The sequence below is a fragment of the Haliotis asinina genome, chromosome 1 (genome assembly GCF_037392515.1).
Source record: "Haliotis asinina isolate JCU_RB_2024 chromosome 1, JCU_Hal_asi_v2, whole genome shotgun sequence".
In the NCBI taxonomy this organism is placed as follows: Eukaryota; Metazoa; Mollusca; class Gastropoda; order Lepetellida; family Haliotidae; genus Haliotis; species Haliotis asinina.
This window is the reverse complement of record NC_090280.1, coordinates 59,328,907-59,354,341: the sequence shown is the minus strand read 5'-3', so window position 1 is coordinate 59,354,341 and position 25,435 is coordinate 59,328,907. Positions and strand designations below refer to the sequence as shown.

The window sequence follows — 25,435 nt, the reverse complement described above, 5'->3', positions numbered from 1 at the left end:
TGCATTAACTCTCAAAAACAGAGATTAAAAAAATGCAATACACCTGGTGGAATTTTAGAAAGAATACGCTGAAAAAATGTGAATCATCCCAGTAATGTGAAACTAAAGAATCCTAGAGATATGAAATGTAAACCCAATGTGAAATATTGTGCTGTTTATTATGGATAGATTATTTTGAAACTCGCAGCTACTTATAACTCTATTTCCGAAGCATGTTGAAAAGCGCTCTACAATCTCCAAAACAAGCCCGCAAGATCGTCAGAAATGCACTTAAATAGATCCATTACCGTTGTGTAAACAAATCCTTATTTAAAGCTTTGTAATGTCACTACTGTGATGTATGTTTTTCATATGTTTTTAACCAACAAATAATGCAATAAAATATACAAGTTTTCGGGATTATTTTCATCAAAACACCGCAATCATTGTGCGTACTCTGATTGGTTTACCGCCAATAACAAGCATCGAGAGGCTCACGAGTCTTCTTGGAGTTTACGGAAAGGTGCGAGTAACGAATGCAGAATGCTGTGGAAGCTGCCATCTTGTTTCCAACAAAAAAATGACGAAAATTGTGAATAGTTTTCGGACAGGGAAAAACCAAGAGTGGAACAAAATTAACCCATAGGTCTACTATCCCTCATAAACATAATCGTTATATGGCCGCAGTATTGCCGAAATTTCACTCACTGAAAAACTGACTCTGCAGCAATGTCGTCGTTGCCAAGTGAAATGGTACCCCTGAAGTTTATTCTCTAGGCTTGTTTGATGTGCGCTGCGTCCCACAAATCTGTATACATGTAGATGAAACCTTGTATACATTGTGTACTTGTGTACATGGATAAATTTAGCCTCGAAGTTATGAGGAAAGAAAGTGTTCTTCAACATAGTTTATCATAGTTTAAACGCCAGGCTCGTATTGTAAATCATGGCAAAGATGTCGGGATGACACCAGTTGCTTGCTTGGTTGGTTTGTTGTCTAACACCACACTCAACAATATTCCAGCTAAATGGCAGCGGTTTGTAAATAATCGAGTCTGGACCAGATCAGCCCGTGATCAAAACCATGCGCAACGTTCTGCACAAGTGGGATACGATGACGTGTGTCAACCTAGTCAGCGAGCCTGACCACCCATCCTATTAGTCGCCTCGTACGAGAAACACGGTTGTTGAATACCAGTTGTAATCTGGATCGTCACGGATCGAACATCCATCTTGGATACGATGACATGGATCAGCCAACACTGACAAGCATGAGTTGCTGAAGACCATTTCAGAACGGATCCTTCTCCAGGGACATGGTGCAGAGAGTTGTTCATCTCCATTGTAGCCTCCTTATACGTGAAGAGTTCTTGATACACCTCGAATCCGAGGTGGAGACAGCATAGCATTTGACAGACATAATTTGTCATGTGGCAATTTATTGGTTTTCCATTTAGTGCCTCTTACTTCTTATGATGTTGCTTGCTGGTGGATTTATTTGAAAGTGATCATTATCCTAGCTGTCACATGGCCATCTGAACTGTCAAATTATATAAGAAAACAATGAATGGTGAAACAGTGTGCGCCGTTGCAGCTAGTAAACAAGAAATTTCAATCTTTGCTGGGAAAATGGATTTCCTCGATCCATTGTCAACGTTATAAACCGTGATAACATACTGGAACCGTTTTCAATCTAGCATTCGTCAATACTATTCAATATCTACCTCCATTAGCTCGAGTGTTCCCCGCCCTTTCTGCCTGCTCCCAAGGAAGTGTAGGGTTTGGTGTGGTTATCAATGAAATACAAATGAGCTTACTGGAAACATCCACAGCCAACGCTATCTACAAACACACGACACACACATACATTGAAACCCTATACGGTGTGAACCTAGTTAATGCTAACCTGATACATCGTACAAGGATGAATGAAAGAAAGATACAATAGAACTTACCGTCACTAACCGGCACTCCTCTCGTGGTGGATGGTTGGGTGTTATCATGTCGCGTCAGTGTTGTCGCTGTGCCTATGAGAATACATGTAACGGCTTTTCAGGTTAACGTAGATACTAAACAAAACACAGTCGAAACTACACGGAAGCATTACATAGAAAGGGTTATCTCAGTGATGAACATTGAGAGTGGACGCTGTCAAAACCGGCATCTGTCCAATCCGACAAGTTGTAAAAATCTCAGTCCCATCCACAGCTTGTACATTTCTTATCAGCTCTACAATCTGGCACCTCTTCTTAACCGGATTATTTCTTCAGTCCCAGTGAGTGCCGGTTTAGACAGCTTCCACTGTATTCATCTCACCGGAAGGATGAAGACGCCGATCCTGCACGACCAGGTCACGAGGGGAGTCAAACACGTGACATTTCTGTATGTAGAAACATGAGTTGAGTAACTACATTCGTTCTAACATAACATGATGTACTTGTTTTCAACATAGAGTGAGCCACTTGTTTTAAAATTAAATCTGATGAAAGCACTTTTTAAAAAGCGTATAAAGTGAAAGCTCCAACACATGTTAACATAGATCTGATGAAATTCACCTCACATTCATAGTCCGATGAAAGCGAGAATTTTAAAAATAAATAAACAAAAACTTACGTTACATAGGTATTCCGAAAACCGGTGTTGTGAGCAGGCACCACATCCATGTTGCTTCAATTTCTTCTTTGCAAGATATAGATTATACTGGGACTTCTCCATAGGTGGGAGACATTGGTTTTCAACACTTATGGCGGGATTGAACTACTTTTATACAACAGATCAAGTATATGTTTTCTGTATTGTCCAATAAGGCGGTAAGCAGTCATATTGAGCTTTGCATTGACTAAAACATGGGAAAAAGGGACGATGACTCTCACCAACCACTTTTCAGTCCTGTTATGTTTCGGAATTTTCAAATAAAAGATGGCTGCCTAAACGAAGTCGAAGCCAGGATGCTTTTCAACAACACTACATTTGTCATTGATGCAACTCGAGTTACCGAGGAGTATCGATCTCCTTTGGAATCAATATCAGTGGGGCGTATTGATTCGGAGTGTGACTGAGCAAGACATATATATCACCACAGGAAGCATGGATACAGGCTGCAGAGTACTGGTGTCCGTATTGTTTGGGGCGTTATTCTTCTGCCGTACGAGAACAGGTGAGAATTAGAAAAGAAAACCTTGTCTAAAATATACCATTTGATGGTACCCCTGGATTTATGAAAATATTCATCGATTTCACTGATTTCCAGAAAGAAACATTTGTTTCAAATAGCGAAAATTAGTTTTGCTCAAATGCAGCATGCAATATATGTCATGGACGTAGTTTGGTATTCATATTTATATCAACTACATGGTATTTTTCAACCAGATCAACCAGAATGACTGGGATTGTGTAAATACTGCCTGGAAACCATGGTCTTTGGTGGTCAAGTCTTTTTGATGACTTTCTGTCTATCTTGATTATCCGTATATATACAAACATAAAAAGAAAGAAATAGGATCAACATTCTCACTGACAAATTTTCTCAAACACTAATTAAGGTAGAGCAAATGCAATTTTCACACTGACCCTAAATGGTTCCATGGTTAGTAATACACATGCATAATAAACACACACCGGAGTAGCGTTCTCAATGGCGAAACATTTTCTCAAACACTAATAAAGTTATCTTACCGGTCTTGCATGGTCTTAAGGTAATTGTTTTAAAGAGTATTTGCCCTTTCGTTTCAACTCAGCGCTCTCGGTGGGAAGGGGTTGGTGCGTGTAATTCATTTAGAGGAACTGAAAAAAGAATTCGGTGGCGCATAACATTTCTATACAACCACGCCTTTGATTCGTGATATTTGACTTAATGCATAGTGTTATCAATGAAAAACTGTGTAAGCTCTTAAGTGATACTCATTAAAGATTGTTTTCAGGAATATGTTTTTCTTTCCCTGAGTAACTTCCCTCAATTACGACATGTTTTGATTTTATGCATTTACAGTTACTGTCCCTGATCAATGTCTGTTTTGTTTTGAACATTAATAAAGGACCGTGAGTGGAGTGAAAGAAACCTGGAACAAAAGGTCTTCATTTGTAACGGTACTAGCCACATAAAGAAAGTGTGCATCGTCAAAATAGTATCCCAGTTGATAAGCACGGTAACAATGTCAGAGGTACATATTCACTTTAATGGGGGATCATGAGACCATAACATGTCGGAAGAATTTCAATTGAGTCAATCGCAATGACGTCATGAGTCCACAAGCGGGACAGGGGTCAAACGTCCATGTCACAAGCTCAATAACGGGTGCGTCCACCATCGGCATTGAGAACAGCAGTGCATCGACGACGCATAGAGCCTATCAAACGTGCAAGGAGGGCTTGTTGGATGTCATGCCAGATGCTCTCAAGTTCTGTTGTAAGGCAAAGTATGCTATCTGGCGAATGAGGAAGACGGCGTGGACGTCGATCCATCTCGTCCCATACATACTCTATCGGGGAGAGATCCGGTAAATTTGCAGGCCAAGGCAGTAGGTCAACATTGTGGTGTTGCAAGAAATTCATAGCAACCCTTGCCGTATGAGGGCGGGCATTGTACTGTTGGACTGTTAACCCCGGGTCATGACGTTGCAGAAAAGGAATTGCCACAGGTCGAAAAATCTGTAGCCCACAATAGTTAAGTTGCCCTGAACAAGGACCAAAGGAGTTCTTTGGCATGCTGTTATTCCACCCCAAATCATCATGGAACCACCACCACCACCAAAGACACCTCTGCAAGACACGCTCCTGTGCTCAACGTTCTCTCACGCGTCTATAGGCACGTAGACGTCTATCACTATGGGAAATGTTAAACCTGGACTCATCTGCAAAAACAACATTTCTCCACCAAAACGAGAGTCTGCAGACATTCGCCGAGCTTGTCAATGACGTTGTGTCAGGATAGGTCGTATGGCGGGACGTCATGGTCTGATCCCATGATGACGTAAACGTTGTCGAACTGTGTTGGTGTGAATACAGCGAAGTCCTGGGATGGTCCGGGCAGTCATCACTGCAGTCTGAAACCTGTGGCGAAGATAGGACACCCTTATCCATCTGTCCTGTCTTGGCGTTGTTACACGTGGGCGTCTAGAACGTGGCCGATTGATGACGTCATATGTTTTCCGGTAGCGTCTCAGCAGTTCAGGAAATGGTGTTCCGGTGGCAGTGGAAATGTGAAGCCACTTGTTGTTGACTTTCTCCCACAGACCATTCCAGTGACCTCATGGTGTTGTGCAGACGTTAACCTTGGCATGTTATGCGTTTCAATAGCCGTTTTATTCTTGAACGATCACAGGGGGAAGGACTGAGCTTTCCAAAGTGACAATATTGTGTGGCCCTCATTTGCTTTGTTTCTCTTTCCCGGAATGCATGTGCAACAGCGTACTGCACGTCTCAAGGACGAAACCAATGACGTCACGGAACGTGGCACGTGCATGTATGTTGGATACTTGTTAATAATCTCTGAGTTTAAATAATTATGTGTCTACACAGGTTTGATAAGTTTAGATTTTAAATTTTGTGTGCCTAGAATATTATGCATTGTCTGTTATGATGAAAATGGAATTCTGATTTTTTTCCTATTCAGGACAGATCCCTGAACGTTACTTAAGAATGAGTTAAAACGACTGATTTACCTGTTAAGGAAACTTCACAGTACCAAAAGCAATTTAGAAAGTGGCCAAATGGAACATTATTATGTTTAGAAATGACACTTTGTAGGACGTTTTTACCATGTCAGTTATCATTTAATAACTTGTTTTCTTCAAGAAATAGAATTGTTTTCAAACGTTTGTGTTATATATTTTGTTGACGGATGTCTTTCGCTAGATCTGTCTACAATAGCAATCATCTGGGTGAAGGTGGTGTAAATCCAACTAGGGTCCATGCAGGAAACAAAATTCCCTGGTGCCTGCTGTGGAGGTCTACCTTCACTTGTTGGTGATCTTGAGCCTGTTTATCTATTGCATAATCTTCAGTAGTTCAAGAGATTTACTTATTAGTTTTATATCCATATCTGTGACATTCTAGTTTGTTTTACTGTCCTTCGTTGACAGATGTATTATTAATGTTTCAATCACAATACGGTTGAAATACTGCCAATGTGACCTAAATTCGTATCTCGCTCGCTGACGTACAGATTCTAGTACTTGGGATTTTTTGTCCCATCAGGGATTTTAAAGAGAAGTCTGTGTTGAATCCTTGCTGTAAATCCATGACTATACTTCACGCAGAAACTGTCAACGTCTGGATATGTTGCAAATCTTGGTAAAATGGCTTTGTTATTAAATATATTGGTGAAGTGCCGCTATTCATCCTATGTGTTAGCCTGATGTTCACACTGCATCAGTCAACTAATTGAAAGGGATACTTATTTGCTACTTCTTGTACACTAATTATTATAGATTATAAGATACTTTATATCAATACTCTGCCATTGTCACTTTACTCGTAAAAAGATAGTTTCATTGCTGTAAATTGATTAACAATACTTCCGCAGACGTTGTAATGGTTCACAATCAATATCGATTATCAGTGAATAATGCTTCCAGACATTAACGTTTCTTAGATGCAAAGGAATCAATTAGTTCTGTCTAAAGATTCATCACAGACGTTTACGCCGAGTCATACCTACGAGTATTTTAGTATCATGGAACTTACGACAGAAGATAACATCTCCTTTTCTCATGCAACGCTTCACAAAAGCCATATGTGAACTTTCTACATTGTTGGTCAGGGCGTCAAATGTGTGGGTTTATACAGTTTGCGGAGACAAATAAACATGTTGTACACAGATACGGATTTAGAGTGAAGGCCAACTTAATACAAATGTTTAAGAGAATACGAAAATAAGAAACAGAGCTAAAGAAATAGTCTGTCCAGGTTGTTACTATCAGACTGAAAGACTAAAGACAGACTAAAGACAGACTAAAGCTTACGTTATGGCCCGTTTGTCTGTTTCTGAATAATTGTTTCGAAGTAAAACCTTGTTCCATTTTCATTATTTATGTATCAACCTTTTGCGGTTGTCTCCAACCGCTGATGACTTGCAGTATGCTTCAAATTCAACACAAAACAAAGGCACTTTGGTTACAATAAATGTTTTAGATTTTCAGTCATTTTTTTGGCTTGAACTTACGATCGTTCCCTTCTTCCAGAAAGCAGACAGCTGACAAATTCTCCCCTACATTAAGTGACATTTAAGTGGGTTAAACATTCTCACGTAATACTCGCGAGATCATTGTCCACATGAGAACATTGCCTGAGGTATGTTTAGAGCACTGCAATATAAATGTCTTACACGACTTTGAAGGTCTCTGTGTTTGACTTTCCCCATGGCAACAATGTCTGAGGTGTATTTAGTGCATTTGTATATTAATGCAGTTCATGACATTGACGATCTCTGAATTTGATTGTCCACTTGGCAACAATGTACACATGTCTTAGGTCCATTTATTACTTTTGAAAAATATCTCTTTTAAAGGGCACTGAAGATCCCCTGGTTTGATTTTCCACAAGGGTACACGTGTTTGAAAAGTTCTGACTAATTACAGAAACAAATCTGGCCTTGAACAAGCCAACCTCAGAAAGTTCAGCGTACAGCGGCGTTGATGGGAGCACTGCCAATGATGGAAGCAGTAATGGCCACTTTGGCTCTGGAAGCTGTTTTGCGTCTGTGTATGGGGACAGCGAGCCCTGGTGGCAGGTTGACTTGCAGGCTAGCTTCATTGTGAAGAAGATCGAAATCATAAACAGACAGGATTGTTGTCGTGAGTTACCTCGATTAGAATACTGACAAAGAATAGACATTTATTAGATAGTGCATTAACAGAACCAGGATCAATCGTGAGACGTTATATGTACGTGCCAATTGTCACCTCTAAGATGTGAGACTGGTCCTCTATTGCAAGGCCATGTGTAGCCCTGGGGGATTGTTGGAGCGGGTGGGGGTCGGCAGTGGGCAGGGGGCAGTGGGCAGGGGGCAGGGGGCAGGGGGCAGGGGGCAGGGGGCACCTAGAATCTTGTTACAGGTTATTTTTTTGTTCATCAAGTATTGATATAATGTGTACGGTGCCCCCTTATTGAGAAAAGTTAAGTACGGCAATGCATTAGTCATGTCATGCGCCCTCCTTAGAAGACGTTTATGTATGTGTGTTTTTAGTGTCTGATTAGATATGTCCAAATTTGCTAACAGCTTAGGGGATGCAGCAAGGGCCCATGAAAAAAGCAGATGTACTGTAAGTTCCCATGGTGCCCAGTGTGGTGATCTACCGTCAGTAGTTGTTTGCAATCTATAGCATTAGTAGTTTTGTTGTTCTTCCTTTCATTGTACTGATCTATACTATGATTATTAATTGGTCTCGTCACGATATAGCCGAAACATTGCCGATATGATGATAACATTGCCGATAGTTCCCACTCGGTTGTGTAGTCCAAAGAGTGCCTGTCTCAGTAGAAACCGGTCGTTCCCACCCAAAGGGGGAACAATGACTGGCCATAATGGCCCCTGTTGTTTCTCTGTGAGTGGCACAGGACATCCTTACAGTTTGTCAATACCGGGTGTCGGGGTGCCTTTTGGATTATGCCACCCCAGACGCTCAAAACTAATTGGTTTCTGGCAGGCTTAACGCCCTATATAGTGATTTTGTAAAATAGGATTAATAAACGATGGTGAAAAATACATGTATATCTAAAAATATATATTGTCTTTGTTTGATGTATAACACTGCAATTTTCCTGCTATGTAGTTACAGTCTGTAAATAATCTTGTCTGAACCAGATGAACCAGTGATTGACATCATGAACATCGATCTTGGATGTTCACTTGGGTGTGTTATCCAAGGCAACGATCCTGACCACCGGATTCCCATAATCGTCTTCGTCATGACGAGCAAACGCTTTAATCCTTAAGCCACCCCTCGCCGTCCATTTCATGACGTTTTACATAAAAAACCAAAACATTTTTGCAGCTGAGCGATTGCACCATACCTCTCTGGAGCTTTTTGACGAAGACCCATCTATTGAACCCTCGACTCCGGCCAAACTCTGCTACTTCATCTCAGACTTCATTACGTGGTCTACACTGACCATAAGATGTACAAGACCAGTGAGAGGCCGGTATCTCCGTCTCACCAAGACAACCAAGTTAAGTGATAACGATTTGCTGCAATTCTGCGAAGTGAAAGTTTATGGAGAGCTTACAGATGACAATAGTTTGTGTAAGTTTCCTTGTTGTAAACTAGGAAGGTCGCAATGATGAGTTGTGCATGTTGCAAATGTGTGAAACAGTACCACGGGGGTAAACACTGTCTATGTTCAACCGGAAGTTGACTGCCGCCGTCAGCCACCATTTCCCACCATAGACAGTCGATCCAAGAAGAGAGAGTCCCAAACTTTATAAAAGTTTGATATTTTCAAGAAGCGAATGTGTATTAAATCGATTTGTTTGATCAGCTGACTGGTGGTGAATTGTAATCCTTATCTTATTTGGTCATGACATATTTTGTTGGCAAATTAAAACATTTCTTGACACGTCGGTGCGAATAGGAAAAAGCCGAGAAGTCGACCTCTTTCGACGTATTTACACCATAATCAATTGAAATCATTTCACGTATTGTTTTTTTTTGTAGGCTAAATAAAGTTATGTAACCACTGTGTCAAACCTTTAGCTTCTGTCAATACATACAAACTGAGATATTCGCTAAAAATATAATTGTACGGGTTGTTGGTTTCCAATTGAATCGTTCCTGTTTCCTCTATTGTAGGTCACTATTACATAAAAAAATTATATTACAACAAAAGGATATACTGCCATGATTTGTTCTGTTGCTGCCAGTCATGGAGACAAGCTTCCATTGATATTACTGAGCCCAAAATGAGACATTCTAACGTTATTATACATTTGTGTAAGCACCATCCACAGAATGTCATGAAGGTTTGCCAAAGGATATCTGATACTGACAGTAATAGTAGCAAAATAAACCAAAACATTTCAAGATATAATTCCCTGGGAAATCCAAATCATATACTACTTTGAAATATCAAAACATTGTTAAGTTTGGGACTCACTTCCGTATCGACTGTCTAGCGGCCAAGTTACCCATGATGTTGATCACTGGATTGTTAAACCCGGCGAGAGTGGTGTCAGCGTGTGTGCTGTGCGGGATGACAAACTGGACTGGAGAGAAGAAACTTGTCTGAGTGTGTATTTATACCACTTTTAGCTATAGTCTAGCAATATCACGATAGGGAACCCGGAAATGGGCTCCATATATTGTACCCATGTGGGGAATCGAACTGCTCTTGGCGTTACAGGCGAGCGCTTTAACCACAAGGCCTCCCCACCGCCTCTCAAGTATTAGAGGTACAATCCTATGCATCTGTCAAAATGCAAATAAAACACGCAAATTATGTACAACTGTGATGAATGAAGAATTGATTATGAAACCATGCAGAGAGAGGAATCTAAATATACATGTAATTGTCCGGGGCCGGTGGGTCACGCCGAAGATCTGGATTCGATTCCCCACAAGAGTACAATCTCACCTACTCTAGTACTTGGTTTCCAATATTCAGACGAAAATTTCAGAGACACATGTTGCATACTCGTACCCAACAGAAAAACTCAAATGTAAACGCATTGTGCTTACTAACATATTGATTAAGATGATATCATTCAATCCATGTGGACCAAATTTGACAATGACCTCCAGATTGTATCATCGTATTTCAGGTGCATCATTTGTGCCAACACGAGGATCTCGCTACGACGGTGCCTCCAACATTACCCAAGGACCAGAGATTAATAGTTTGATTGCATGCGCCGTCGCCTGTGAACATGTCAGGACCTGCATCGGCTTCAACTTCCGGTACAACCCGGAAGTCACCTGCGAGCTCGTACAAAATTCGGATCTGACACTTGTTCAAGACACTTCTTGGGACTTCTATCTATATCAATCCTGTGTGAATCCATGTGTCAATAGTTAGCTCAGGAAAACTGGAGATACTGTCCACGATTGCTCATCCAGTGCAGTGCTTCAACATCCGGTACATACCGGACGTTACGTGTGAGTTTTCCAGGCTTGGGATCTGACTCTTGGCCTGGACATTTCTTGGGACTTCTATCTGTTTAAATCATGTGTGGGTCCATGTGTTATTAGCTGGCCTGGAAAACTGGGGGATATTGTCAACGACTGCTCATCCAGTGAACTGCTTCAACATCAGGTACATACCGGACGTTACGAGCGAGTTTTCCAGGCATTGGATATGGCTCTTGTGCAGGACACTGCTTCGGACTTCTATTTGTACAAATGATTCCACGTGTCATTATTTAGCATGGAAGACCAGGGACATTGTCTATGATTGCTCAATCGGTGAACTGCTTCAACATCCAGTACATACCGGACGTTACGAGCGAGTTTTCCAGGCATTGGATATGGCTCTTGTGCAGGACACCGCTTGGGACTTCTATTTGTACAAATGATTCCACGTGTCATTATTTAGCGTGGAAGACCAGGGACATTTTCTACGATTGCTCAATCGGTGAACTGCTTCAACATCCAGTACATACCGGATGTTATGTGCGAGTTTTCCAGGCATTGGATATGGCTCTTGTGCAGGACACCGCTTGGGACTTCTATTTGTACAAATGATTCCACGTGTCATTATTTAGCATGGAAGACCAGGGACATTGTCTACGATTGCTCAATCGGTGAACTGCTTCAACATCCGGTACATACCGGGCGTTATGTGCGAGTTTTCCAGAGTTGGGATCTGACTCTTGTTCAGGAAGCTGTGTGAGACTTTTATTTATACAAATTGTATTATTGCTATCATTATTGCTAATAATTTTTCAAAATTATTTTTGGGTATTGACTGATAACCCCTTCTAGGTTAGAACAGAGGTTATATCGTTTTCCCTAACTCGCGATGGCACGGTAACGCCCTTTCCCACTGTCAGCTGGGGAACACGTTCATGTACAAGGTAATGTCACCCGTTGCAACACAGCACTCCTGGCACATTTCATGAAGTAATGCTGGCCCTAACTGACTGACTGCCAGAAGAGGCATCCTGGGATTTGGTGATATATAACCTGTGTGCCTGGCACACATCATGCCGACAGTAGCAGTCAGGTACATGTAATTTCCATATGGTATTCAAGTTCTATTAAATGATGTGTTGTTGATATAAATGTTTTAGTTTATTATTTATGCATATTTCACGGTTGCCTGATTGGACTGAGGTGGTCACGTGGCCGTCCTCAAAAAGTATATGGACTTAAGTTACTAAATAAAAATGGAGGGGTGATGGTTCTTATGGAAAGGCATGTACAATATACATTGTAAGGGTGGATTGAGTACGTTCCTCATACCGTATAAACATTGCAGTAACGTATGATACGTCGCCCATTTTAGTTGAAACTCAGCGTCATGATTCTTAAACATCAAATTGATTCTTGACAGCTTCTGAAATGTTTGGCATACATGCCTGACATCTACATAAATACAAAAAAACAATTGGGCATTACCAGCAAAATACAAAACATGAATTTGTCATAGTAATACTCTTACAGCCGAAAATAGCAGGAAGTCCCAGATTGAAAATATGGTCATACCTGTCGGTAAACCAAGAACGTTGCTCCATAGGCACGCTGTGATAGGATAAAGTCAAAGGATTACGGATCTTTCTCCCCAACAGAAGACTGAACAAGCACAAGATTCTTTGCTTTGTTTATTTTGTGGAAGAAGGTGTAACTGGCTAAGAAATGACCGGTGTCCTTCTAAGTTAAGCTAGTGTTAATGCGTTCGCTTGTCACGCCACCCTAGGTCCTGGTTCGATTTCCGATACGGGTAATATTTGTGTTGCTCATTTGTGGAGTTACCGTTTCATATTTCTAAAAATGCCGTTTAACACTTAAAACTCAGTCAATAATTGTTTTGGAAGTGAACGTATCAGGTGAGGAAACCCATTTTCACATCAATATATCCCTAAAACATGTATTGAATTATTGACTGAAGTTCATAGCCTTGGGCTATGTATTCTTATCCGTGCTGTCATCATCTTTTCTCCGCAATGAGTTCATAAGGCAAAGGAAAATACGTAGCACCAATGAATCCGTTGAAGTTGAGCGTGGCACCCTCGGGCTTTCTAAAGGTGAAGTTCTGTAGCATATTGGCAAAGTACATCAGTACTTCCATCCTGGCCAATGTTTCCCCAGCACAAACACGTGGCCCTAAAATGAAAACGAGCATTTGTACACCCGGTCCTATCTGCATACAGTTTGTATAAAATATGGACCATGCGATACTGCGTTCCTAGACTTGCACAAATCTCTGAAGTAACATGTAATAAAAAGATAGTTTTAAAATAAATAAATAAATAAATAAAATAAATAAATAAATAAATAAATAAATAAATAAATAAATAAATAAATAAATAACAGATTGGCGTCCTTGAACAGTCCCCTAATGTAGAATTGCCTGTTTAAAGGATAGAATTACTGTACTTCAAATGGCTTAGCATTCAATACAGTCTTGGATTGGAGCTACTGCTTACCTTAATATATCGACCCTTTGGTTACAGAATAATTGTATGCATTGCAAATGCGTATATACATACTGCATGAATATGTTGACATACAATTACTACATGTAGCCTGTTTTCCCCGAACAGTATGTCTAACCTGTCTGATCTATCTATGTGCCAAGTTTGGTGAAGAAATATTGAAAGGTTTTACAGTGCCGGGCTCCATTCCGCAAACCCTAAGATAATGGTAACACCCATATTTAAACATAGACTTAATTACGACTGTCGATGCTCTGCGATCGCTTTGAGGAAAGGGACTCTGCTCTGGAAAAAGAACGCTACCACCAAATTCAGTCAAAGTCAAGCTTGTTGTCATGGAAACCCAAAAATATTTAATTCAGAAATCTCCAACTACCAAAAGGCACCAGTACACCAGCAGATCTGCCAAGTCTGTTGAAGAAATAGCAAACGGTGAAAAGACGAACGAAAGTGCACGGACGCGGGCACGCACGCACGGACGGAGGGACGGACCGACAGAGGGCGTTTCAGGGTAAAAATGAAATATAATAAAATTAAGCGTTCAATCTTCTGTTTATAAATTTGACGAACAGAGAGATTTGCGTTTCTTTTTGCTGTTCAGTGTACTTCGAGTTTTCCGAGGTTCGATACAACCACAAAAAAGGGTGACCACCTTTTCACATCCTAAATTGTCAACTTACCAATAGAAAATGGGATAAAAGCTTCTATTTTCTTGACTTTGCCATTGTCGTCCAAGAACCTCTCCGGTTTGAAATCGTCTACGTCGTCCCAGTACTTGGGATCCTTGTGGACCGAGATCACGTTGACAAGGACGATGGTCTCCTTGGGGATATTAAATCCGGCGAGGGTGGTGTCAGCGTCTGTGCTGTGCGGGATTACGAACGGAACTGGAGAAAAGAGATACTTGTGTGAGTGAATGACTTAGTGTGGTTTTATTCCGCGTTTTGCAATATTCCGGCAATGTCACAATGGGGGACACCAGAACTGGACTTTGCACATTGCACCATTTGTGGAATCGAACCTGTGTCATCGGCGTGACGAGCGAACGTTTTGCGTGAATGAACAGGGTTTCCGCTAACATCCAGGTATCCTATCAAAATGATTCTGTATGCAACTCGTGAAGATCCAGGTTGCAATTTGTCTTCAGCAACCAATGTTTGTCCTTGGAGGAGATCACAAGGGATCACCTTCGCTTGCATGGTTGACACATGCCATCGTATTCCAATTGCGTTCATCGATTCTCATGATGCTGATATTAATAACTGGATTGTCTGGTCCAGACTCGATTTACACACCCTTACCATTTGCTGAGTGCGGCGTAAAACTCACTCACTCATGCATGATCTAGTCGGTGGATGGTAGCCTGGTGGTGAAAGCGTTCGTCTTCACGCCGAAGATCCGGGTTCAGTTCCTTACATAGGTACAAAATGTGAAACCCATTTCTGGTGTCCCCGCCGTGCTATTGCCGGAATGTTGCTGAACGCGGCGTAAAACTATACTCAGTCACACAGGTAAACTAGTGCACTCACTCTAGTCAGCGTCCTACAATGGGCTGCTGTTTTTCAGGAGACATTTCTCATGATTATAGACACGATTTACTTAAAGATCGTTTACAGACAGTGAGACAAGCCTTGCCGTTAAAGTGTCCACTCGTCACGCCTAAGATCTGGGTTCGATTCCCCACATGGCTACAATGTGTGAAGCCCATATTATTTTTGTTAAATAGAAATAATTGCCCAATGTCAGATAATCAGTTATGCTAATAAAACACTTCCAAAATTGTCAACGATGGAAAATAACGTCGATGCCTAGCGGTTTATCCACAAAACAAAACAAGATACCGAGTGAGCGCGGGTAAGGTTTTCACAGACCCAGAAATCGTTTTTCCGGATATGGGATTTTAGTTCAAATTTGAATAGTAGAAATATTCAAAAATTCTAACAAGTGTGTTTATCAGCTTTTTCATGATCACATCTGATATTTAATTTAACAGTGCTGTAAAAAACGTAACGGCTAACTTCAGCATGCATTAAATCAACATACCCACTGGAGAAAGTCTCAATACTTCATTAACGGTCGCTTCGACATATGGAAGCTTAGCTCTGTCAGAAAAGGTGATCATTCTTCCGCGGCCAATGTTCTGAAACACAAGGGTTACCATTTAGAATATCATGCTGTCATGGTCCTCGTAATACAATTACGGCACAGGATGAACAAGGAAATCAGCGGATCCTGATACCTGAAAGAGACATAATACAACATAGAGTTGCCAAACATGTCTTCTTTGAACATAACGGATATTGCCGGAGCGACTGCGTGCGGGTTACAATATCTGTGGTGGATCTTGCTCCTCTTGCAATGAAATCATTACGTCCAGTAGGGTTGGTTGGTTGTAGTTTAACGCCTCACTCGGATGACTGAGTGAGTTTAGTTTTATGTCGCACTCAGCAATATTCCAGCTGTATGGTGGAGGTCAGTAAAACATCAGTTCTGGACCACACAACCAAAAGATCAACACCATAAGCATCGATCTACGCAACTGAGATATGATCACATGTCAACCAAGTCAGCAAGCCTGATCACCCGATCCTGTTAGTCGCCTCTTACGACAAACATTTTTGCTGAAGACCAGTTCTACTCGGATCCTCACGGGGCATAACCAGACATAAGTAATCTCAAGTCTAATATGTCACGCCGCTTTTAGAAATAGTCCAACAATATCACGGCGGGGGGCATCCAAAATGGGCTTCCCGGCACAGGAAGCTTACATAACAAGATTGTATTGGAATCGGAGTTAAGTTCGCTCACTCAGTCACTACATCACTTAATATATGTCATTAAAAAATAGGGGACATTCCATTTTGCGAGCATACCACTAGTCAATGCCAATGCATATGAGAAAAAGTAATATATATCCATACAGATTAAACATTTCGAAAGGAATGGGATAAATTATCACATTTTCCCTCAATGTCTCTTCATCATCTCCTTCCTCCTTGGCTTCGTCATTGGCATTTTATCAATCTGGTAAATCCAATCTCCCCCTGTCTTTTTTTTTGTGAAAAAAGGTATATCTCAGCAATGTAACGGCTTACGTTGTCAATTTCCTCTTGACATTTTTTCTGTATATGTGGGTACTTCATCATGTACAGCAGAGCCCAGTTGACCGACGTGGACGATGTCTCCGTGCCAGCCAGAAACAGGTCTACGATGAGGCGTAAAAAGTTTTCCACTGTGAAACACATATAAAAATATTTTTATGAAATAGAATATGGAGTGAAACACCGTCAATTTTTGAGGCATCGAACGCGATTATTACCTAGGAGCAGACGATTTGTCCCTGAGCACTATTTACGTTTAGATAACACGAACTTACATACTGGGGTAGCTCAGTGGTTAAGGTGTTAGTTCGTCACGCCGATGACCCGGGTTCATGTCCGTACATGGGTGTACATGGGCCCATTTCTGATGTCCTCGGCCGTGACAGTGCAGGAATATTGCGAAAAACGGCGTAAAACTCACTCACTCGGACTCATGAACTTCGACTGACTAATCATATCTCCTCCTAAATATCAATAACTGTGAATGTTCTTTATGTGCAAGTATCGGGACTATCAGCTGAATTCCGAGACAAGCGTTGCTTGCGAGATAAATATTGCCATTATTCGATATTTCAACTCGAAACATTATAGATAACCATATGCATTGATCGATGAACCTGTAACGCTAGTGATAATGTTTGGGTGAGTGAGTATAGTTTTGCGGCGCTTTTGACAATATTCCGGCAATATCACCCCGGTGGACACAAGAAATGAGCTTCATGTGCACCTATGTGGGGATTCAAACTCGAGTCTTCGGTGAGACGAGCGAACACTTTAACCACTAGGCTACACTACCGCCCACTGACGGTGTCGGGTTGTGTTCAATATGAGTGCAAAAAAACCCCCCAAAAAACGGGCCACTCTGAATACTGCCGTCGTGCCACAGTTTCACAACCATCCTCTGTCCAGTCGTCACATGATTCATGGGAAAGAGAGAGAAAACGGAACCGAGCGAATACGCTTTTTAAATCTTTTGCTCATAGTCTACATTCAAATCTTGGTCTAGTGAATTATGTTGTGGGCTAGCAACTTTTAGGAATAGCTTGTCCACGCTGACTACCAAAATTTGGAAACTATTTCGGACCCTTGGCCTCACCGACAAATTCTGAAAGTACATGACATGTCTTACAGCTGTAGGCTTTGTTGGCTTGCCCGTCACCATCGCGCATTTGAATGTACAGATCCACAAAGTCCCGGATGTTGCTGGGGTCGTATGACTGTTCGTGCTCGTCAACCACGCCTTTGACAAACTCGCACAGTCGCTGCATGTGGCCGATAGCCACGCGGGCTTTCTGTAACGATCGATCGACTACATTAATCAATAATTTTACTACACATGTCTTATTTCAGAAAATCTTTCAAACCGTACCTGTCAGAAATTGATCTTCAGCAACCTATGCATGTCGTAAGTTTGGTTTGTTGTTGTTTAAAGCCGTATTTCCCAATATTCCAGCTATATGACGACCGTTAGTAAAATAATCAACTCTGGATCAGACAATCCAGTGATCAACAGCTTGAGCCTTTGTTCTATGCACATGAGACAACGACATGTGTCAGCGAGCCTACCCGATCCCGTTAGTCGTCTCTTACCACAAACACGGGCTGCTGAAGATCAATTCAAACCCAGGTCTTCATCGGTCCTTGTCTAGTCTATTATTTTACGCACCGCAGTCATATAGCAGGACAATTGCTGGCTGCGGCCTTAAACAACATCAAAACCAAACTTATATAATTAAGACAAGCATGAGTTTCTGAAGGCTCGCTGACTTGGTTGACACATCGTATCCCAGATCGAGAAATTCAGCATTGCAGAAACGAATAGCAAAACAACAAATGTAGGTAATAAAAGGCTCCTGAAAACATTCAAAACCAGAATTGCATTTTCCAGTGGAATATAATTCATAGCCCAGACTTGGTGTCTCGGAATAACGTTAATGCCCATTGTGTGCCAACCTGACGGAACAACGGATCGATTGTGTACAATGATTTACATAGGATGAGCTGAAGACGTATAACTCAGAATAGAAGATACGTATTCTTTTTGTGCATACGTTTGTAACAATTAACAAGCCATTTCCACAGCAACAAATGTTTCTGACAGCAGTGTCGATAATATTATCCTGATTATATCATCAGTGTGTAGTAAAGAATCAATGTTACCACGTAATGACGTCCTATTTGCCGTTAGTCACGAATATCCTCCCGTAACCATTGGCAGCTGTCTGGAAACATGCCAAACAATCTCTGGATCAACGAAAACTTGCACAATTCTACTCTCTGTCTCTCTTATCCCAGCAATATCCCAGCAATATCACGGTGGGATACACCAGAAATGGGCTTCTCACATTGTAATCACTTGGTGAATCGTACCGGTGTCTTTGCCGTGACGAGCGAACGCCCTAGGTTCGATGGAAAGACATTCAATTTCCACGGCCTTCAGTATATTTAATGTTTTAGAGAAAAACATCACCACATTTCTTCCACAAGCCGCTTAAGTTTTCACATGCACCCATGGACGGTGCTGTGTGTATCCTACAAAGCTGATTTATCGAACAATTCCAACAGGGCTGCTACAATTTAGAGCATAGAGCCCTAAAACATTTCACAACATTAAAATATCCCAATCTAAGCATAGTTTTACCTCTCTTTTAGCGTTATCACAGAAATATCACGACGGGGGACACCAAAAATGGCTGCAAATTTTGTACCCATGTAGGGAATCGAACCCGGGTCATCAGAGTGACGAGAGAATACTTCAACTACTAGGCTAATCCTGTTGAAGGATAGATTACTGAAACTGCAAACACTACGTTATTTCAATTACATGGGTTTTATTCGAATTTTCGATTTAGCGGGATAATTTAAGGGGGAGTGAATGCAATGTGAACTGGGTCGTTATGGAGGGAAGTGAATGCAGTGTGAATTGGGTCGTTATGGAGGGAAGTGAATGCAGTGTGAATTGGGTCGTTATGGAGGGAAGTGAATGCAGTGTGAATTGCGTAGGGCTGCAACGATTCACCCAGACCTGCGATCGATTTGATTTTCGATATTGAACCCCCAATTCGATCATTTTCGATTCGAGTTTCCATACAAATAAAAACATCAGATTTCATTCAACTTTCAGGGTCGGCTTTTTAGAGCTTGAAATCCATGTCTACTAGCAAAAAGTCTCATGGGATATAACAGGTCGGAGTCAACCAATCACGTTTCGTCTTATTTCAGTGCTCGAAACTGCTCGAAAATTACGTTCTGTTTGTGTAGAAATATTTCACATAGGTATTCAAATATCGAATCGAAATAGTGATAACGGTTATCGAAAACCGAAACTAAGGTGTCAGATTACGAGGCATAGATGAATCGAACCGAATCGTTGCTGTCCTAGAACTGGGTCACTGCTAAGGCGTAAACTGGGATAATCCACCTCCCTTCCCCGAGTTCATGAATCAGACGAATATCAGCAAAATAGACGATATACCTTTTGCGTTGATGGAAGCATCCGCAGTAACGGTATGGCATAATACGGGTTGAGACTTCCGGGTGACTTGACCACGTCGTTCAGGAGCCGCATCAGTTTATGGAACTTCTCATCGTGATAGTCGTATCTGTCACAACAGAAGCACTCGTAGGTTATTGTTTTACACCACAAGCTACACGACGGCGGTCAGTAAATGATCGTATCTGGACCAGACGATCCAGTTATCAACATTAGAAAACGGAACGTGTACGCGAGACGTCACCCGTCACTGGTTCAAGTGACTACCTGAGTGGGCGTCACTCATTCGCGTGACTGCCTGATCATAGAGAAATTTTGTCACGCCTTGTCGAGTTGGTTCCACGGTGATTGAATTAATTAGGGGAAAGCGCTTCAGTTAGTAACGCAAAGCGCACCGTCTCGAGAACAAGAGACGATAGGCCGTCTCGCTTACACGTTACGTTTCTGACTGATCAACAGCATGAGCATCGATCTACACAATTGGGACACGATGACATGTGTCAACGAAGTCTGCGAGCCTGACCAGAAGATCCCATTAGCCGCCTCTTAGTACAAGCGTGGGTTCCTGAAGGCCAATTTCAGCATTTACAAATGCACACAAAATAAACGATTACGTCGTTAAAACTATAATTCAAACATGGCTGTCAGCTTACAAAACAGTTGCACTAACTTCCGTGTTTATTGTGAAACGCAAGCAAACGAATTCCTGTCTCGGTTTCTATATAACAATGCCAGTGAGTGAGTTTTGATTTATGCCCCTCTTGGCAATTTTCTGCACAGCAATATCACGGCAGGGGGTCCCAGAAATGGGATTAACACATTGTACCCATGTGGGGAATCCAACCCAGCTCTTTGGCATGGCGGACACATTAACTTTGCTACTCCACTGGCCCGTAACAGAAAAAACTCCATCTATCGTATTAGTGTGAGTAGTCACGAGATAACGTGCTTCTTAGTACATTAGTCTGTAATGTGTCATATTTCTGTGAGGAAAGTCGCCATGCCATGACGTGATATCGCAATCGCATGATCCCTTAGCGGTAACAGCATGAACAAGACATGATACTATTGTACTCTCAGTCCGAATGTACCAGCAACATTGCCGTGGCGCTGCGGTGACCTTCATGGCTCAGTACAACTATAATGAGAATTGGCAACTTAAGACGCATAAGCTCTTAAGTATAATCATATTACCATATATACTGAACAGCGAAAGAATCGCAACGCAAATAGAAGACATAAGTGTGAACACTTATTTTTATGATTTTTCATTTTTCTCGAACCTCGAGTTTCTTTTTCGATTCAGTATAGTATATTATTAATTGCATAAGCCGGAGTACAAATCTGGATGTGTGTTTGGCTGTTGTACGTAATTGTGTGTGAGTTTTTTAAACAATGGAACTAAGCAGTATTCCACCTGTATAATAGAAGGGTGTATGAAAAATATAGTGACACTGCGACTCACCTCTCCCCGAATATGAGACTGCAGATGATATTGCCAGTAGCGACGTCCATAAAGTCGTGGAAATGAAAGCGTTTACCCTCATTCTCTGAAAGAATGTTGAGGATGGCAGTGACTTCGTCCTTCACCTTGTCCTCTACACTGCTCTTCCCCATCCCGAAGTCCCTCATGGTCTGGAGACTGAACCTCCGTATCTCCTTCCATGCCTGCCCGCTGCTCATGAAGATACCTGCAGTGGAGTGAGTGGTTGAGCGAGTGGTTGAGTGTTTGAGTACTTGCAGTGGAGCGGCTGAACGAGTGGTTGAGTGATAAAGTACTTGCAGTGGAGTGAGTGGTTGAGTGATAAAGTACATGCAGTGGAGTGAGTGGTTGAGTGGTTGAGTACTTGCAGTGGAGTGAGTGGTTGAGTGAGTGGTTGAGTGAGTGGTTGAGTGAGTGGTTGAGTACTTGCAGTGGAGTGAGTGGTTGAGTGAGTGGTTGAGTACTTGCAGTGGAGTGAGTGGTTGAGTGAGTGGATGAGTACTTGCAGTGGAGTGAGTGGTTGAGTGAGTGGTTGAGTACTTGTAGTGGAGTGAGTGGTTGAGTGAGTGGTTGAGTGAGTGGTTGAGTACTTGCAGTGGAGTGAGTGGTTGAGTGAGTGGTTGAGTACTTGCAGTGGAGTGAGTGGTTGAGTGAGTGGTTGAGTACTTGCAGTGGAGTGAGTGGTTGAGTGAGTGGTTGAGTACTTGCAGTGGAGTGAGTTTTGAGTGAGTTGAGTGGATTACCTGCAGTGGAGTGAGTGGTTGCATAAGTGGTAAGCGTAAGTTTCTTAGGAATGAAATCATTTTTGAATGCAAAAATATTTCGACACCTAAGTGAACATTCATATTTCAAACCATAGTATACTTAGAAAGGATTCGGAAATTTCAGCAACTGTTCTGTGATCAAGCATTTGTACTTGGGGGAAATGTGTGCTCGTGTTCCTGTGTATACGTCAATATACAATGATCCTATACTTCAAAGGTGCAGTTTTATTTTAAACGAGAGGACATGGCCATGAATATCCCCCGCCACATGGTTCCTCTTTATAACTCTACCACGACATTCATGTCCTAAAAACACATACCACATTTGGTTTTCCAATCTGTAACTGTCTCTGAGAAAATCTGTTCCCATTGGGGATACCATGCACTAACTCAAAAAACGCATGTCAAGGTTATCTCTGTAACAAATTGTAACATGGTTTACGTTTTCGTACTCCATCAAGGCATTCATGTCCGCAAAAAGCATGGCTACAAATTTGGTTTCCCAGTCTATAACAGTTTCTGAGAGATTCTGTCCCTATCATTACAGACTAATGGAGGAGCTCAAACCAATAGCCTCCTCCCAAATAGTGACGTGGAATAGTAAACGCCACAAGTTAGCTAACAACGGGAATCATACGCAAATCCTGTCCTAGCAAATATTTCCTAATGTACGTTTATTTCAATCGAGTACTATCCGTCTTGTCGGCGTAATATTACGGTGACATTAGACAAAAGGTAATATGACCTCACCACTACTCTTTCTTATCAATATTCATACGAACTGTTTGTTCACAGGGTATATCAGTCAATAAGTAGGCCTTTATTATCTTTGCTTTGCTGTTCATATACGCTGTAGCTGTACATTTGGACTCTGGTATACGTAATCTGCAGGTCACTTAGAATGTACGTGTAAAGACGAACCTGCAGTGCAATGTCATACCGCAGATGATACCAAGAGATACCCTGTGGGTCAAAGGGGCGGCTGGGTAGCCTAGCGGTTTAAGCGTTCGCAGTCTACGGGGAATTCTAGGCCACAGGTGGTGTCATAAAGATATTGACACAATTCATTATTTGTTACGTGGGAGGAGAGCAGAAACAGACGGACAGCAGGGTCATTATCTAATGGGGTCCTTAAATATGCAAAAGCCTCACACAGCTGTTCTTGTGTTTTGGTCATAATTATCGTTTCACTGAATATTATTTGTTTATCAGTTTTCGGTTTTTGAGTTCGAATGCAATTCACGGGTCCGCTTTTCAGTCAACTGTAGTCGCAATTTTAGCATACCTAGGATTCAAGTTTAGTCAGATGGTCCATTTCATGCCCCGTCACTTGGTTTTTGCACTAGAACCGATTACATGAGAAATGGGCTTCACAGACTGTACCCATGTGGGGAATCGAACCCTGGCAATCGGCTTGACGTGCGAACGCTTTAACCTCTTGGCTTCCTCATCGCTGCGTTTTTAAAGAAAAGGCACCAACATGAACGCTCACTTTCATGAGATTTCTTTTTCTCTCTCGAAAACTGCGTTTCTTTAGCTGTTCAGTATAGTCTGGTTTTGTTTCTCTATACTACGACAACCGCGTCTTCAGACCCTCTTAAATGGATGTACTCAGGGTACATATCAGAACTACCAATAACTCCGTACCAATAACTCCCTTAGCTCACTTAAATTTGGCTCACCCTAGTCACAAAATATTAAAGACTTACCTTCCTTGATTTGACTGACCCACCACATAAAGTTGGGTCGATGACTGAAACAGGTTCCTTGTGTAACAAAGGCATCTCTGACCACGTCGAAACCACTGAGAACGACTACCAGGTACCCTCCAACGTACATGCGGAACACGTTCCCGTACTGTTTGTGGTATCGGTCGAACTGTTCCATCCGATTCCCCTTCACCAGAAAGTCCAGGCTGCCGAGGAACGGTATGACAGGTGGTCCAGGAGGGAGGTTCTTAGGCATTGAAACTACATAATACACTATGCAAAACACAATAATAAACACGAGTACGGTAGAGAGGTCCATCCCAAGTAGGAGCGCCATGGTTGGGGAAAAAGAGGCGTAGTAGCTCACTCCGGGTGCCCTGCACAGCACAGCAGTCTGACAGGATAATAACCTGTATCTGATATCACTTCACAGCTCAAAAGTATGTCACGTCTTAAATAACCCGTGCTTAATCACTGTCGAGTGTCATTTGTAACCATCTCCTTTTACAGCTCGGCTTTCGACCTGCTTAAAAGAGACAATAGGCCCTATTTCATAAAGATATCGCAGGGCTACAACTGTCGTAAGTCTGTGCTACAGTATAGGAGGAACGACATCGCTATGACAGCTTTGACCGAAGCGTTGCAATGACATTCACGAAGGTAGTCACAATCTTAATAAAATATCACAACGGGAAACAGTTATTTTAATGAGAACAAGGGTCTGTTGAGTTTTCACATCTGTTAGTCAACACGTGTGCATGTTGAAAGCGTGAAGGGACCTAATTTGATACCACCCATGTTGGTTAATAAACCTCACCGGTTACAACGCATAGGTAGATGGATCAGGTGTGACCTGTTTCAGAATATGTTATTTATATAGTCTGGTTCATAATTATTGAGAATTTTTCTTCTTACTTTGAGCTATCCTAACACCTCAACTGATTCACTGATACTTAAAACTAAGTAATGGTATAAGGGAGGTAACTCATCTTGGCCTACTGAGTATAGTACAATTAGAGTTACCTCCCCTGAATTTGTAGCAGACGTCATTTTCCTCAGCACTGTCAACAATGTCTGCTGAAGATAAAAGAAGGTTGATTTTTGAGTTGTGTAATCAAGGAATAGATGATGTAAATACATTGGCAGAGAGAACAGGAACTCCTCTTTCTACTTTGTATAGGATTAGGAGAAATTTTAAAGAGGGAAAGGATTTTGGGCACCAGAAAGGAGCAGGGAGACCCAGAAAATTGGACTTCTCAGATCGCGTCCGGCTGGGAATTTTAGCGTCTAAAAAGCAAAGGGCAAGCATCTCCAACAT

General features: G+C 41.7%; 2 protein-coding genes across 2 annotated transcripts; one reads left to right on the top strand and one right to left on the bottom strand.

Annotated features, from left to right (window-relative positions):
* Positions 1–3,066: 3,066 nt before the first annotated feature.
* LOC137274047 (uncharacterized) lies at positions 3,067–11,007 on the top strand. The gene is made up of 4 exons (XM_067807025.1): positions 3,067–3,136; positions 7,557–7,772; positions 8,973–9,221; positions 10,736–11,007. The coding sequence occupies exons 1-4, from the start codon at positions 3,067–3,069 to the stop codon at positions 10,987–10,989; spliced, it is 789 nt and encodes a 262-aa protein (XP_067663126.1). The 3' UTR covers positions 10,990–11,007.
* A 1,716-nt stretch (positions 11,008–12,723) lies between these two features.
* Positions 12,724–24,791, bottom strand: LOC137295209 (cytochrome P450 2J4-like). Its single transcript, XM_067826532.1, has 8 exons — positions 24,118–24,791; positions 21,627–21,852; positions 20,144–20,270; positions 17,798–17,960; positions 16,663–16,799; positions 15,611–15,707; positions 14,248–14,454; positions 12,724–13,235 (listed from the first exon to the last, which is right to left on the bottom strand). The coding sequence occupies exons 1-8, from the start codon at positions 24,452–24,454 to the stop codon at positions 13,060–13,062; spliced, it is 1,470 nt and encodes a 489-aa protein (XP_067682633.1). The 5' UTR covers positions 24,455–24,791; the 3' UTR covers positions 12,724–13,059.
* Between the last annotated feature and the right edge of the window lie 644 nt (positions 24,792–25,435).

What these genes read in the sequence shown, in the direction of transcription:
- LOC137274047 (XM_067807025.1), top strand. Translation starts at nt 3,067, where the DNA reads ATGGATACAGGCTGCAGAGTACTGGTGTCCGTATTGTTTGGGGCGTTA. An exon ending in CTTCTGCCGTACGAGAACAG is followed by an intron (nt 3,137 to 7,556) that starts GTGAGAATTAGA and finishes GACTAATTACAG; the next exon opens with AAACAAATCTGGCCTTGAAC. An exon ending in TACAGATGACAATAGTTTGT is followed by an intron (nt 9,222 to 10,735) that starts GTAAGTTTCCTT and finishes ATCGTATTTCAG; the next exon opens with GTGCATCATTTGTGCCAACA.
- LOC137295209 (XM_067826532.1), bottom strand. Translation starts at nt 24,454, where the DNA reads ATGGCGCTCCTACTTGGGATGGACCTCTCTACCGTACTCGTGTTTATT. An exon ending in AGTCTCATATTCGGGGAGAG is followed by an intron (nt 20,271 to 21,626) that starts GTGAGTCGCAGT and finishes CTGTTGTGACAG; the next exon opens with ATACGACTATCACGATGAGA. An exon ending in ATTGAGACTTTCTCCAGTGG is followed by an intron (nt 14,455 to 15,610) that starts GTATGTTGATTT and finishes TCTTTTCTCCAG; the next exon opens with TTCCGTTCGTAATCCCGCAC.